General features: G+C 52.5%; 1 protein-coding gene and 1 long non-coding RNA gene across 2 annotated transcripts; both read right to left on the bottom strand.

Annotated features, from left to right (window-relative positions):
* Nucleotides 1-616: 616 nt before the first annotated feature.
* Nucleotides 617-2,916, bottom strand: SIX1 (SIX homeobox 1). Its single transcript, XM_061464230.1, has 2 exons — nt 2,053-2,916; nt 617-1,128 (listed from the first exon to the last, which is right to left on the bottom strand). Exons 1-2 carry the CDS (start codon nt 2,610-2,612, stop codon nt 840-842), a joined length of 849 nt encoding a protein of 282 aa, XP_061320214.1. The 5' UTR covers nt 2,613-2,916; the 3' UTR covers nt 617-839.
* Nucleotides 2,917-5,476: 2,560 nt separating this feature from the next.
* LOC133274692 (uncharacterized) lies at nt 5,477-7,530 on the bottom strand. The gene is made up of 2 exons (XR_009745213.1): nt 6,918-7,530; nt 5,477-5,662 (listed from the first exon to the last, which is right to left on the bottom strand). It is a non-coding gene; the product is annotated as an uncharacterized LOC133274692 (long non-coding RNA).
* Nucleotides 7,531-16,086: the final 8,556 nt, after the last annotated feature.

The raw sequence follows: 16,086 nt of genomic DNA, 5'->3' as shown, positions 1-16,086 counted from the left end.
ACGGGGCCGGGGGGAGCGGGCAACGGGGACCTGCTGGGGTGGCCCGAGAAGCACCCGTCAGGGGGGAAGCAGCCGCCAGTTCTTATTAATACCCTAATTTTTGCCACATCGATGCATTTCACCACGGATTAGAAGGAAGCCGGGGGTGACGGGAGCTCGCTCGCTGCCTGCCTCGCCCGGCCGCGTTAAGACATAGGCACTTGGTAAAACTCTAATACTGCAGCTTTTGTCTTTTTTTTTTTTTTTTTTAATTTAAACTACATAGAAATCTTTCCGGTAAGGCTAAATATGAAAAATGTAAACGTAACTCCCCTCCATCCTCCCGCCACAACGCCGGGCTCAGCGCAACGAGTCTCTCCCTCTGTCCCCGGCCCAGCTCAGCACCCGCCTCGCAGGGACACGCCGGGCAGCAGCGGGGATGCGGCGGCCGCCCTGGCCCCTCCGCCCCCGCAGGGCTGGGATTTGTTTGGGTGGAATCGGATCCAGCTGGGGTTGAGTTTGTTTTTTCCTCTCCCCCCCCCCCCCTCTTTTTTTGTAATTCCCGTTGGGACCAGCTGGGCTGAACTCGAAGGGCTGAGGGTTTCAGCCGCTCCCTCCGTTGGCTACACGGAAAAAAAAAAATAAAATAAAAAAACCCAATCATGGTGATGATTGTGGGAGACACTGGGAGGGAACCGGACCAGGAGCCGACGTGGGGTTGTGTGAAAAGAGCCGAGAGTCCCGTCAAGAAGCAGCGGGTGAGCTGTAAACCCGGGTGCTGTCCTCCTATGTACAACCCAGAACCTCTGTCCCCGAGCGGAACCGCCACTCCCGACCCTCTGCCAGCCCGCCGCGGGCCTTTAGGATCCCAGATCCACCAGGCTGGACGTGAGGGGTCCCAGCAGCGAGTCCTGGAGCTGGTGGCCTTGGAGGCTGTGAGGGGTCTGGGATGCGGCCAAGCCGCCCAGGGAGTAGCCGGAGCTCCTGGCGTGGCTGAGGTTCCCCTGCAAGAGCAGGACCGAGTTCTGATCCGGGCTTTGGGGAGGAGAAAACTCTTCCTCGGAGCTGGACATGAGGGGTTTGCTCCCATCCAGAGGCGAGAGTTGGTTCGGCTTGTTGGTGGCCGCGTTGTTGTTTTCCGTGTTCTCCCTGCAGAAAGGCAAAAAAAAAACCCCACAAATGGGACGTTATGGCAGGCGAGAGGCGCCGGGTATGGGCTCTGGGCTCATGCCCCCAGAAAATCCTTTGCGTTCTATTTCATCGTGACAGCAGATGCCTCTCTCCGTAAAGAAAACAAAAATGTAAAAGAGCCTAATATAAAGGACCACCTCAATTTCTTTTTACCCTCCTAGAAATAGGTGTGCACCGCACAGCTCGGTAATTTGAGTGAGGAGGAAAAGTTGCCCGGAGGGGGGGGGGCGGAATTCTTTCTCTTTTTAACTCAAAATGAAAGCGCGGCCCGGGGACGAGCAGGGTGAGGGATTTTTTTTCTACGAGGCTCGGCGTGGAGGTTGCTGGAGGAGACAAAAAGCGGGGCGCTGCCCTCCGTGGTTGTCAGCTTCGCCGGGCCGAGCCGCCGCTTCGCAAGGAGGCCACCCCGGGCGGCGCCGCCGGGGGTGCCAGCGGTGGTCTCGATACGGAGAGGCGACTCGGCCCGGCCAGCGTGTACCCATCCCGGTCACCCTCCGGTTCCTTTCCTCTCCATCCTGGGACTTCTTTCTCCTCCTCCGGGCTTCGGAGTTACCGTGCCCGATTCCCAGCAATACCCGACCGCTTCCTCGGAGGCTCCGGGACTGCATCATTCCCGGTTTACTAAGGGCGGCAGGCAAGCAAACAAAGACGGCGGAGCGGCCTGGAGAGGCCGGTGAGGGACTTGCTGCTCCGGGCAGGTGGGAAACTCGGTCCGGTGGATCTCGGGTGGAAAATCCACTTGGGTTTCCGCGAAAGGGCAAAACGCAGGGCGCTTGGGGGGGGGGGTAGAAATGGATTTGGGGGAGTGAATTATTTTTGTTCGGGGGAGCGGGGAGAAAAGGGGGGGAGGGAGGGGATGCGGGGGGTGGGGGTGACACGTACCTTTCCTTTGCCTCCGCCGCTCGGTCCCGCTGCCTCCGGTTCTTGAACCAGTTGCTGACCTGGGTGGTGGTGAGACCAGTGGCTTCTGCCAACTCCCGCTTCTCCCGGGGGGACGGGTAGGGGTTGTGGGCGTACCATTCCCGCAGCACGCCCCGGGATTTCTCCTTGAAGCAGTAGCTGGTTTCCTCGCCGTCCCAGATGGTGCGGGGCAAAGGGAATTTTCGGCGGACGCGGTATTTGCCGACGGCGCCCAAGGGTCTGCCCCGCAGTTTCTCGGCTTCCACGTAGTGAGCCTTCAGCCAGAGCTGCTGGAGCTTGGGGTGGTTGTGTGGCGAGAACTGGTGGCTCTCCAGGATCTTGTAGAGCTCGCGGAAGTTGCCGCGGTGAAAGGCCACCACCGCCTTGGCCTTCAGGACGCTCTCGTTCTTGTGCAGGTGGTCGCAGGCCGGCAGCGACCAGAGGAACCGGCCCAGTCTCTCCAGGTTCCCCCCTTGCTGCAGCACCTCGCAGACGCAGGCGACCTGCTCCTGCGTGAAGCCAAACGACGGCAGCATCGACATGGCCGGTCACGGCGGCGGCAGGAGAAGGAGGAGGTGGCTGCAGGCACCCCGCGGGAGCTCGGCTGCGGAGGGGCGGGGGGAAGCCGCCCGCCGGACCCGGTCCCTGTCCTGGTCGCGTCCCCAGAGCTGGGAGGCAAGGCGACAGCCAGGTCTGGCGGGCGAGCGGGGATGCTCGTCGCGGCGCCGGGGGGACTTTGTCCCGGCTCCGCCGCAGCCGCGCTTAAAGCGCCCGAGCCCCCGCGCCGCGCTGATTGGGCGCCCGCGGCTCGGCCCCCGCCGTGGCGGGCCTGGCCCGACCCGGCCCGGCCCAGCCCAGCCCGGCCCCCCCCCAAGCCTAGCCCGACCCGGCCCGGCGGGCAGAGCCTCGGCACGGGCGGGCGGGGCCTGGCGGCGGGAACCCGGCCCCGGCAGCCGCGGCTGCGCGGGTGCGGCCCCGGCCCCGGCCCTGTAGGCGGAGCGGGGGGAGTCCGGCTGCCCGCGCCCCCGGGCGCACCTCGGGGAAGCCGCTGCCGGCGGATTTTGCGCTTTTTTCCCCAACTTTTCTTTATCCACCCCCCACCCCCAACTCCTGCTCTCCCCAGCCCGCTCCCGTCCCCTTCCAAGCCGTCCCGTATTTAATTACCATAATGCTGGGTTGAATAAATGATGCTTTAGTAAGAAGCTGGGTGATGCGCGGGGCCCCTGCGCCCCCTCCGCCGCCCGGGCGGCCCTTCTGGCTCCGCTCGGCCCTGGGGGAACTCGGGGGGGGCCCGCGGAGTCTCCCCTCCCGGAAGCATCCCAGGCAGCAGAGCTGCACGGGCCGGCGGCGCTTTAATTAGCCTAATCCTCATTTGCACACCTTGCTCAAAAGCAATTATATAAAAAAAATTAGAAAACAATTAGGCTCCCTAAACAAAGATAATCCATTGTCAGTAGCAGGGATGGGCTGGGAATTGAGGACAATGAGGGTAGATAAGAGCAAGGGAGCGGTGCGAACGGGGTGTCTTTATGGCTGGATTTATCTTTGATTAGATAAGACGAAACCCGTATTTCAAGCAAGCTCCAGAACGTTTTTGATTCGAGAATGAGTTTGCTGCGGGAGCTCTAATAACCATCGTGGGGCTCTTTAAAACCTGTTTGTCTTCGCTAAAGACATGCGGATTTATTTGACTTTAAATGCTAAATCTTAACTACAGTCTATCCGTGGCAGAGGCGGAGAAGGGCTCTTGCTGCCCTCTCCCTGCCAGCAGCCTCTGCCAGCGGTACTATACGGGAAAGGCCGGTCGCGATATTTTTCAAAATCCGGATTATTGTTTTTTTTTTTTTCGCACGTACTTCGTGGAGCGGGACTGTTTAAAATAAGCCTCTGCCACCCAGTCTGTCCAGTGACTTTACTATGCTCGCTGGAGTCAGGGCGCTTCTATATCCCATATCCGTGTGTCTGGTAATTTTCCCTTACCGTTTTATTTTAGTACTTATGATGTTGCAGATGAAGTCTTAAAGAGCTGCAATGTCCTCCCAGAAGGAATGTCTGCTTGGAACAGATCCTTATTGACAAGGCAGCTGTGTGGGGACCGGAACGGAGCCTTAAACCCGGCTCTAGAATCAACTAATACCCTAAAGTCTGGAGCAAGTGCGCAGAATTATAACGCCTGGGCTCGCAGTCCCCGTCCTGGAGGAGCAGCGCCCTACTCAGTCAGAGAGATGGGCTCCCCAGTCGTCCTTTTTGTTCGCATTAATTTGTAATTATTATATCATCTATTTCTAATAAGGCGCTCAGCGAAAAGCACGGACCTGAGCGTTTATACCGTCAGGACGATGAGGAGAGAAATGCAGATCGGGGCTGTGGAAGCTCCTTGTCATTTACTGAGAGCTGGTTTCTCTTGCTCTCACATTTCCACTCTTTATTTTTTATTTCCCCCCCCTCCCCCCCCCCAAAAAAAGGCCGACCAAACCAAACACCGCTCTTGGACTAAGCAAATTATCCCGGTGCGTCCAGCAGTGGAGCGGACAGGAATGGGCGAGGGCTGAGCTTCCCCGCGATTTCTGAGTGAGACTTTATTTTTCCGTATCACCAAAAATTGACACAAGGAGCGGACAGACTCGCCGGGATCTACCTGGGAGTCACACACAGCAGGCGGGACCCGGTCAGCATCAATGTTAATTATTGCGGAGGGGTTGTTTTTCATCAAGAGAAGATAAATTTGAAACCTTTCACTAAAAAGCACGGAAAGAGGTACATGAATTCCCAAAGCACCCATCCCATTTAGCCATTGAAAATCACCCAGTAAGAAAATAGTTTCGAGCCACTCCGAAGACAGAAATAAAAAGAAATACTAAATAAGCGAATGCAAATACAGAAATAACAGCAACACCCCATCGGCGCGGAGCCGCCGCGGCCCCTCGCTCGTTGTTTTCGAGGAAGGGAGGGAATAAGGAGCAGTCCGACGGGATCACCACCGTCCCCCGACACCGGTGTCTTTGCACCGCCGACTGGTTTCCCCCGAAGGAGCTGGGGCCTGGCACCTCCGTGTCCGCGGAGAGGAGGCGGCTGGCCACGGGGCCCCCCTCCCGTTGCCTCGCTTTCAGGGGCACCCATCGGCTCGGTTTGTGCGGGAAATTTCATTTATTCGCTTATTTATTCGATGCAGTGTTACAGAGCGCGGAGCGGGGATGAGGACGGGTCCCGTGCAGCGCTCAGCGAGTTTTCCTTGATTTAGCCAGAAATGTAAAACAAAGCAGAAAAAATAACCCGAACACGACTCCCATACCCCCCCCCCCCCCCCCCACCTCAGGCCTTAGAAATAAAGCTCTTCCTCAACCAAAAATATATTTTTTTTTTCTCTAAGTGTGAGGGTCTGGAGGAAACAAACAGCGCAACAAAATCAAATCAGCGACATTTTTATTTTCCGGAGCCCCGTCTCACGGGGATGATAACGGGGGCTGGAGCCGGCGGGGCAGTAACACAACGCTGTCGCTTTCCGAACCTTTCGAAGGCGAAATCCAAAACCGGCCCATTAAGTCAATGAGGTTTGTGTTGTAGAGGGCTCCTTTCCCATCCACTTGCTGTTCTGAAAAATAGATCGCATTTCGTTATCTGGAGTGAGGATCTGCAACGTGATACCGGATCCGCGCCGCCTTCCCCACCGAATGCGCGGGGGAGACAGCCAGCGCCCCGGCTTCTCCCGAACAATAAAGGATTTGTGTTTTCTTTCTCTCCTTCTGCTCCCCCCCCCCCCTCCTCCTTTATTATTCTATTTTTTAATGAGGAAGGACAAACCCCTCTCCATATGCACCGCTCTTCTCTCACAGGAGCCTTTGGCCCTACGCGCCTGCAAACCGGTGTGCGACCTTTAATGACTCGAGAGTAAATTGCCCTCCAGGCACCTGTAAAAACAAACCCAAGGTGGGGACGGGGACAACGGGACCGTGTCCTTGCCCCGGCCCCCAGTGCCTGCGCCCCGGGTACTCGATTCCTAGGGTCCCACCCCGAGAGGGCCAGACCGGGCCGGGGCTGCCGAAGGAAGGACCGGCCGGGCCGGGCCGGGCCGAGCCCAGATGGGCCGGAGGACAGTCGGGGAAGTTTAAGGCCTTCCCGGCGTGGTCCCGGGGAGGGCGATCCCCAGGGCACAAAGGGCTCTTTCTTTGCGCACTTACCGGGACATTTTTCAGAGGATTAGAGGTGATTACGCTTTGGTTTTGGGGGTTTGTTTTTATTTTTATTTTCTCTCCGAGATAAGTCTTTCTGTCCCTGTGTCGTCCCCCCCCCCCTTATTTCCTCCTGCTTATGCCGTGGGACACCCCTCCCCGTCTTCCCCCTTTTCCTGCTCTCCAGTGTACCCTCTGGATGCTGATTCTTTTAAGCTATGAAGAATTTCCTTTTGGGAGGTGAAACCCTCCAGCTCCTCCTGTTCAGAGGAAAGTGCTAGTGATGGTAATACAGGGTGACACTAAATAAACAGTTAGAGCAGAGCTGGAAAGATGGAGTTAATTATCCAGTGAGCTACATTTAAACCGAGACCAGGAGGGGCTGATTTGTTTTGGCGCAGGGAACTGGGAAGGAGACGAGCCACCGAGGTCTCCTTGCTTCTCCTTAGAGGCTCCTTAATTTGTCCTTGCAGTCGCCAGCCCAGGGACCAGCTGCCCATGGCCCGGTGGCAGAGCCCGGCAGTGGGCCGAGGTCCCGACGGCCTCCCGCCCGGTGCCCGCCACCCGGGAGGGGGCCGGTGCGAGCCGTGCATTGGAGCGGGCGAGCTCAAGGGGTCTGGAGGGAGGGGTTTCCCCACGTTTGTTTGCTTTTTCTTCCCCAGAAGTTAGATAAATTACCGTCTCTGCGGCTCTCCAGTGCCTGTGCTCCTCAGGTAAGTCTGCATATGAGCAGCAGCCCCGCGATGTGCTTTTGTGTTTTAAATTTTCCCTCCTTGCTTCCTTTTCTCCTTTTCTTTTTTTTTTTTTTCCCAAGAAGTCTGATATTAATAATCCCCGTATGCCCCGCTTTCCGGGTCATTACGGTACTGCTGGTCTCTAATCAATCCTAATGCGATGGCAATTGGAGTCTCTGATGAATGCATCTCAGGTTTCTTGTAATGGCTCTACCACATTTTCCTGGACCTCCTTCTTTAACCTGAGATGCCAGGGGGACGTCTCCGTTCTCAGCTGCTGATTACTTCAAGATGTTTGGGCTGGTGTGGGGAGAGAGGGAGCGAGGGAGGCAGTCTGCCCCTGAATAATCTGGAACTGAATTGGATGAGCCGTTTCCTAAATCAAAGGACAACGGCAGGGTTTAACTCCTTTTCTGCACGGAAGCCCGCCGGCTTGCCTTCCAGCCGGCACCGGCTACGCTGCATCTCCCCCGTGGGTTCCTGTCCGTGTCCGTGACACTACCCGCGGGTACCCACACACCTCCGGGGTGCGCAGCTCCCTCCGTCAGCTGCGGACCCCCCATACAAAGGGGGACCCCCCATCTCCATCCTCTCACACATCCCAAGAATCCCCGCGCTGCCTGTCGGCTCCGCACCCCGCACACAGGGAACTTTGCCCCACGCCGTGGGTGGGAGCTCCAAGCCTGGGATGGGGGAGGAAGCCTTCCGCGGGCGCGCAGGGACCGGCGCAGCAACGCGTTATTACCAAACCTATTCGCATTTTCGCGGCATTGTTTTCCTCCCATTTCTCAGCATAATGGCATTTGCCGTAACCCGAGACAATGATAATTGCAATTTCTGCCCGTTTTTATTTTATTTTCTATTTTTTTTTTTTTTAATAAGCTAATGCAGCTCAAGCTGGGCGCTGGCTGCAGCGGCATCGATCGCAGCCTCCCCGGAGCACCGGAGGGAGGTTCCGCCAAGGCGCGGCTCCTCCGTGGGGGAAAAACACTCCCCGGGTGCCCCTCTGCGGCGGAATATGCTCCAGTGCAACAGCTTCGGCTGCGCTCCTATAAAACGGGGGTGTGCTGGAAGGGGGGTTAAGTGTTTAAACGAATGATTCAGTTTCTCCGCGCTTGGGTGCAATGTAAAAATTAAACCCCAGCAGAAAAGCAGTGAGGGTTGAAGACGGCCCCGTCTGCCGCCGGCTCCGGCCCTGCGTGGGGCGTTAGGAGCGCGGCCGCTGGTGGATGTCCATGCAGCGCGGGTGGGTTCTCGCTGTTCCAACCCAGCGGCGCCGCATGGCCACGGGTGAGCCACTCGCTAAAGCGAAACAAACTACGGACATTGCCTGCCATCCGCGCCCGCGGCGGCACCGCGCACCCACGCGTGGACAAACTCGTGGAAGCCTGCGCGGTGATTTTAGGGGCAGAAGGCGGGAGCCGGGGGCACGGCAGCCCCCTCTGCACCCACGGGGTGCGCGCACGGCGACACCCGCCCGTCCCACCCGCGGCAGGGACACCCCCTGTCCTCACACGGGCTTTCCCCGCGTGGCCGGGGCTGGAAGCTGGGTGCACGGGAGCGGCGTCTTTCCTTAGGTGATGCTGGGGCAGGAGGGCTCAGACACTGGGAAAACCGGGAAAACAAACCCCAAAAAACCCAAACCCAACCAAACCACCCCCCCCCCCCAAACCCCACAAAAAAAAAAAAACCACACCAAAAACAGAACAAAAAAAAAAAAAGGAAAAAAAAAGGGGGGGGGGGAAGAGAGAAAAAGGGTGCGCACAAGGTGCTGCAGTGATTTTCTTGCTAAAAGCTGGAAAAAAAGTTAAATTGAGGAGGGGGTTGCGAAAGCCTTTTTTGGAAGGGGGTTGCCAGGCTTCCCCCTCAGCTCCTGGCACTGTCCAGGCCAGGAAGGGCTGGGGCAGCCTCCAGGGGGACAGAGGGAACCCCATCACACATACACACACACACACACAAACCTAGGCCTCACCACCTTGTCCCTGCAGCTGCAGCGTGATTCAGGGTGCAAAGCCGCCCCTTTTGGGTACAGCTCTGTGCCATCTTCCAGACCAAATCCATGTCCCATACCCAGGTGATGAACAAGGCACTGCCTGGTGGGGTGGCAGCGGGGCGCAGGGCAGAATTTACATACAGGGCTCAATTTGCCTCTGCGCTTTGCATTTGGGCACTGAATGAATATTTTCATTGCCGGGAGAGCTGCCGGCTTTGATTGGGCAAAGGGAAGAGGCACTGTCAACCCCTTGCGTGGGAGCAAGTGTGATTCTGGGAGGGCGGCTGGGCCCTGTGGCTGGGCAGCCTGTGGGGATAAGGGGTCAGGGGATGAGGGTTGGGGGCCCATCCTGCACCCGCTGTCTTGGTGGGTTTCTGAGCGAGCTGCGGGAAAGGGACCTTTCACCCCTCATTAGTGATGCCATTAGTGGGTTGGCAGAGCAGAGCTGAGGTCATGTTACATATGGCACACAGTCTGTTCAGCGCCGGCAACGCCAGCTTTGAAATTTTAGAGAGGGGAAAGGTCACCTTGCGTAAGCCGAGGTCTGGGGGTCCTCCGCTCTGTCTGCGCCCTGGGTGGGTCTCCATATGCCTCCATCGTCGCCAGCCTCGCTCAGTCTGGCCTTGAGAGGTGCTCAGCCTGTCTTCTGCCTCCTGAGTTTGCAGGGAATCATCTAAATGAAGGAATGCTTTCACGCTGCCTTTCCTTTTCCCTTACAGAAAGTCTTCCCCAGCACTGTTGGGTTATTTTTTTTTCCTCTTTTTCCCAGCCTAAACCCCTCTCTAACAACTGGTAATTTTTTCAAACAATATATAACACAGCATTCTAGGAGAAAATGAGTTGTCTCTGTTTATCAGCAGATCTGCCCAGACGAATAAGTTTACCCTTCTCAGACCTGAATATATAATTTCATAGACCTTCAAAAGTGTAGTGCTTCCATGGTGATTAGAACTTCTCACTCCTGAATCTTGCTGAGCTATTTCAGGTTTCATGCCACTGGATCTTAGAAAAGCACATTTGTACAGTTGTATTTCTTTCTTCTGAACAGTCAAAAAAAGAACAAACCCAGTATATTTTGTGTTTGGAAATGCACAACACGTTACGTTAAATTAGTTCCTGGTGCAATTCACTACGCTGAATTTCAGTAGGATCCTGCTGGGGCTTCATTGGGAATGGTTCCAGAGGTGGTGACTGTGGAGAAGAACTCAGCATTTTCCCACTTATGACAGCTGACAGTGTAAGTTGTGCCCCCTCTCAGCCCTGCTGCAGAACCCTATTTTGCAAGCTTTATGTTTTAAATACACAGGGCCTGATACTTAAGCTCTTAAAGCAACTTGGACGGGGGTTTCTGGCATGCAGCTGTTGCAGAAGGATCTTCAAAAGGACATTTGCTTCTACGTAGGTCATAACTAAAAAGGCTCTAAATGAAATAGATGCTTATCTTGAGAATCCGGAGAAGCTGGAGCTGAACCAAAACACGGTGCAGATCCAGGATACACCTTTCCGCCTGCTCCAGTAGGGTATCTGAACAACCACATTAAAGGGAGCTCGTTCTGATTTCCTACTAACAGGGCTCCTTGTGTGGATGTTAATTTTTAAATAGGAATAGTCTTTGGCTGCTTGAAAGAGAGGGCTTAGGAGCAGAGGTATGAGACGGCTTATTTTCAGAAATGGAGATGCTGAGATCTGCCTATGGCTTTTGACACAAACGATGTTTTTTTTTCTAGCATGGGGCTAAGCTGCAGTCTTAGTTATTGAGTGCAAATCTGTCGATTTAAATGGAGTTCATTGCAAGTGGGAGTGGGATTTAGCCATAATTTTCTGCTGCTGTCTGATCACTGTAGTCTGAAGAAAGCAACATATGTATAATGGTAGCTGAGATGCAGGAGGGGTGGAAGCTTTCTACCAATGAGAACCACATTAAATAATTAATTCCCAATTGCCTTTCTACATTAGTGCTTTCAGCTAAAAAAAGCTGATCGGCTTTGTAAAGCCCCAGGCAATGAAACATTTGGTGCATTGTCAGTCAGAAAGTGGAGGTAATAGATACCCAGGGTGGCTGAAAAGTATTACTCTCCATCCTGTCATTTACATATTCCAGCTGTGAAGCCTCATTCCTCATCCCCTCTTTTGCCTTACTTTAGTTTGACAGGACATCTCTTCTGAGGTGGCTGCTGAGGAAGCCAAAAGTGTATTTATTTTACCAAAATGAGAGGAACTTAATGTTTGAGTCTAAAAATGGAGTACATCTCTTTCATCAGCAGACCAAACCTGATGTGTTAATAAGGAAAAGGCTGAATTTCTCCCTCCTTTCCCATTTTCCCCCTTACCCCATCTGCTGGTCCCCCAAGCTCAGCCTGTCATCTCGGGTCAGGTTGGGATCTTCAGGCCTTGTATATCATTCACAATAAAGATCTTGCCGTGAGAAATGAGTTAACAAGCCTTTTGATGTGCAAGTCATCAGAGACTGCTCTGCTCACCTTCTGAGATAAATATACGCGTGCATGTGTGTATAAAGCTGAAGAAGAAAAGGAAGCGTTGGAATAAATTGCCTGGGGAGGTAGGAGATTCTCTGTTAAAAACAGGTCTAGACAAACATCTGTCAGAAAATACTGCCATCTATTTGATCTTGTCTTCCAGCTGGGGAAAAGACTGAATGGTCTTTTGGTGGTGCAAAGTCCTTTCCAGCCCTGAGAGACCATAAGTATATACATAAATAAACGTGCATGTGTGTAGGTGATTGTCTATCTGTGTGTGTATATATATATGAATATTCCCACATTTTTGGTGACAAGCTCTTGGCCTCCATTATAGTTTGTGGCAGTGAATCTTGTAGGCTAATTGCGCATAGGTTTGCTGTCTCTCGGTTTCATTAAATTTGAGTTTCAGAGTTCCATTTAATGTCCTTTGTGCCTCAAATGTATCAGATCACAATGTCTCATCTACCAGCTGTATTTTTCTCCCCTCCCCTTTCCTTCAGCTCTTTTAATTCCAAGTGAAGTTCCTTCAATTTTATGAGCTTTTTCATGATTCCATTTACTCCCACAGCACATCTGTGAACCCACTTGGGGATACACTTCTTGAGCTAAGATTGTGAGAGTAGAAGCTTATCTTTATTACTAGACAAAATAGATGGGTGCCTGGAGAAGCTGTTTGGCTGACCAATAAGACAGCATGAAAGATTTGTTTAGGGTTTTTTTAATCACTATTTTTGCATATGATCACTTCCCTAAGCACCCCTGTGCTTTAAAGACAACATGGTCACAGTTGATGGTGGCACCTCTATAACTTCGCTCCAAGCATGCAAACCTCAGCAGGACCCCTGGTGCTGCAGCCTGCATTTGAGGAGTGTGTTGGCAGCTTGCTTATGTTTATGCACGGAGGACAGGCAGTTACCAAGGGACTTGTGGTCCTTTACACAGGAGCCAATATCAAATACTTCTATTAAAATTCATTTGAAAGCAAGTTTTACCCCTGTGACACATAGGGGCTACCCTAAAGACAGGGTCCTGGGTGACTCAGCATTGGAGATCATAGAACCATAGAATCATAGAATAGTTAGGGTTGGAATGGACCTTAAGATCATCTAGTTCCAACCCTCCTGCCATGGGCAGGGACACCTCACACTAAACCATGACACCTAAGGCTTCGTCCAACCTGGATAGAGGAGAAGCTGTTCCATGTTAGAAAGCTTATATGCCAGGTAAGGGAGAAAGGGTTTTGCAGGGCTGGTAAAGAGGAAACTGTGTAGTAATTGCTCTGTTGTTAGCCCCAGAGCACACTTGTGCCATGCAACGCTGTGATTCCCTGTGACACTGACACCTCCCAGAAGCTGCATTCCTGAACCATGTAGAGTGGAAGCACGAGGTGCAGCAATGAGTTGCAGGGATCAACATCAAACTTTGTAGCACAAAATGAACCCTGAATTCCTGAAGCCAAATGCTGGGATGAGCCAGACTGCAAGCTCTCTGTGGTCTATGCTTTTAGCCGTCCTTACCAGTAGGTGACTTCTCTTGCCAGTCCATCTTGTCCTTCCAAAAGAACTCTGTCCTCCATAGAAAAAGCATGAGTACAAAGTATAGCAACTGCATGCACTAGCAGAAATCACCAGCTACTGCAGCATATATCAGTACAGAAGACTGTACTCTGTGATGACCATGGAGGGGACACCCCACTACTTCTGCCAAGACCAAAACAAGGCAGCAGCTTCCAGGCTGGGGGCAGACAGGGGCAGTAATCCCTGACACTGCATGAGCACAAGCCGACAGAGCTCATGAGTTTGTCCTTGGGCAAGGTTTGAAGAGCAGCTGTGAGTTAAGCTCACCTTTTGGATGTACCCTCCTGGCAGATGTTGAGTTGCGCTCTTCTGCATGTTCATTCAAAGAATGCAAGCAGCAGGGAGAAGAAGATGACTTATGAGCTCCTTGGGCAGCATGGTGTACAAAACCAGCGGGGCTTTTCCACATTGTACTACATCTCAGCTCATAGTGGGATGCAAAACAGGTTTTGACATCGGGAAAAGCAACTCTTTTCAGCCCAGCCTCTGGCAGAACTTGGTTGGGCAGCTGAGTAAAGGCAAAGGTGAGAGAGGGGTTTGAGACTGTCCTCTGTGAACACATCCAAGAGGAAAGGGCTATTTAGGGGGAAGGACAAAACAGGCACAGGACAGATGAGCACAGGCTGGCTGTGAGCACACACAAGCTGGATGTCAGAGTAAGGTCTCCAGTCATCCATATGTGGCACTCTGCAGTAAAGGGTGATAGAAATTGCACTGCTTTTACAAAGGACCCCAGTATACATATGAAAGGGCTGAGACAGGGTATTCCCCTGCTATAACCCCTAGTATTAAAGCATCACTTTTCATAAGGTTTGCCTGCACAGGGTCAGGCAAACATGACACCAAATGCGGAACTTCCTGGCCAGCAGGTCCTTATTTGCTGTTCCAGAAGTGGCACATTTTCATGCACCGGAGGCATCAGCCATGTCAGATAGTCTTTTCAGGGGAAAGCTGGTGGAGGAAGGGGGAGTTGTCTTCCCCACTTTTTGTTTTCTGCATTCCTTTTGCTGGAAAACCATTACCATTGTGGCTGAGGTGGTTTGTCTGATGCTTCTTGGGTTTGTACTGCAGCCAGCGCTTCTGATTCTGTCTGGCCACATACTGTATTTGGCTGTTTGTCTCTCTTTAAAAATTCCTTTTTTGTTTCATTTCTTTTTCTTTGTGGCATTTTAATATCTCACAACAAACACCTCTACAAAGAGATTAAAGGTCTAAAACTGAACGGCTATTTCAAAGACAAGCTTTAATGCAGGTAACAAATAAGAACCCCTTGTAAAAGAGAATTTGGGGAGAATATCTTGAGTGTGGGTAACACTTTTAAAACATTTCTTCCGCAATACTGAAGAATTACAAACGATTCCTGAGCAAGAGTACATGCAAAACAGCAGGAATTATTTAGATAATTAAAGATTTAAAAACAATTTAAGGAAAAACTAGGAGAAAGTGAAGCTGTATCGACCTCAAATGGTTTCTACAGTGATGAAAGAAAGTTCATATACATTTGGATGGGGAGTGGATGCAGTTCAATTATGGGAAGGAAAGAGAGGAGCCACAAATCCTTTATGCTATTTATTTGTTCAGCCCGCTGGTAGAAAAAACATTGGAAATGTAGTTAGGGCTGTCTGGAACTGGCTCTGCACTGCAGACCTGGCCTTTTTATTGAGCTTAGTGAAAGCACTCCAGAGCCTTGCTTGGCCCTGGGAGGAGCTGGATGTTCAGCTTTGCACAGCCAACAGACTTGTGTAAGAAGCAGTGATCACTTGGCAGGGAGATCAGGAGTAGGTTTGTCCTATTGTGGACTTTAGTAAATACAGTTTATCTCCAACCCCTTCCTTCTGGTGACTCAGGTAGATCTTTTCCCTCCCTCTCCTTACAGGATTTTTTTTTGGGGGGGGCACAGTTCCCAAGTTCTCCTATTCTCTTTGAAACTTTCCAGCTGGTAAGTCTGGGGAGCTTCTCACCCTAACCCTAACCCTAACCCTAACCCTAACCCTAACCCTAACCCTAACCCTTTTCCTCCTGCATCCATCCTTTCCTGCTGGCTTAGAGAGGGGGATACCTTAGCAGGTGCCGGAAGCCTGCAAGGGCAGGTCGGGAGTGACTGCAGCTCAAAGCCCTTCCCAAAGGCTGGTTTTGGCAAGTGCCAGCTTGGCCCAAGGGCACAAGAACTCTTTGCCCCAAGGGAAGAGCATAGTCCTGGCTGCATGAAGACAGCTCTCCATGGAGCTAGTGTGCTGCAGGATGGGCTGAGGCTGTGGTTATGCCGAAAGTTGCTCAGTTACAAGGTCTCAGGAAAGCAGGGAAATGAAAGGCAGGGGGATAGGAGCACGCATTTGGAGTAGCTAATAAATGCACAGCTTGATTAGGAAGTCAGAGGCAGGCATTTGAGCCCTGGTCTCCTCTCCTTTTCGTGGTGCTGACCCCTCTTGCCATGACTGTGATGTAGGAAGCCACTGGAGTCCACTATAGGAAAAGTAAATATTGTTGTTTCAAATAAGAAAATGGTTTTATTCTATAGCAGAACAGAGGGTGTTTTCTCTTTGAGAGGCCACACTGAGCTCAGAGAGGGAGATTGTAGCCCACACAGCTGCCAATGAAGCTGCTCTTTCTGATAGCCTCAAGTCTTGCTGCCAGGCACATCACCTTAAACCCACAGGGGATGTGTGTGGGGCTGGTGCGAACATGTCTGTTGGCTTCAGAGACTGCCCATCACCTCCTTCCTGCAAGCAGGTCCTTTGCTAGGGTTTGGGCTCAGTTTTGGGCAAGGTGTCCAGGGCAGGATAAAGTCACATTGATGGGAGCTATGCAGGACACATTGCAACTAGGAGCAGGCACAGGAGCCAGTGATGTCGGGGAAAGGAAGGGTACAGCCTCTGCCCTTTCCTACTGAAGCTGTGTGACCCTTCTTTGTATAATTGCTCTAGCTCTGATGGCACCATGGTGATTTACAGCACTAATGCTTTGATCCAGAACATGTTGAACCATGGGACATGGATTAAAATGTGAGAGATGACTGTAAAGCACAAGTTTCCGTTCATGGTCAGCTATTTTGTGAAGACATGA

The sequence above is a fragment of the Pezoporus flaviventris genome, unplaced genomic scaffold, assembly GCF_033815535.1.
Source record: "Pezoporus flaviventris isolate CSIRO_AGI_PZ_B2104156 unplaced genomic scaffold, CSIRO_AGI_Pfla_v1 ptg000036l, whole genome shotgun sequence".
Taxonomy (NCBI): domain Eukaryota; kingdom Metazoa; phylum Chordata; class Aves; order Psittaciformes; family Psittacidae; genus Pezoporus; species Pezoporus flaviventris.
This window is presented reverse-complemented; position numbering and strand designations above follow the sequence as displayed.

Coding starts and splice junctions, on each gene's coding strand:
- SIX1 (XM_061464230.1), bottom strand. CDS start 2,612: ATGTCGATGCTGCCGTCGTTTGGCTTCACGCAGGAGCAGGTCGCCTGC. Junction 1,129..2,052: donor GCGGCGGAGGCAAAGGAAAG/GTACGTGTCACC, acceptor GCCTTTCTGCAG/GGAGAACACGGAAAACAACA.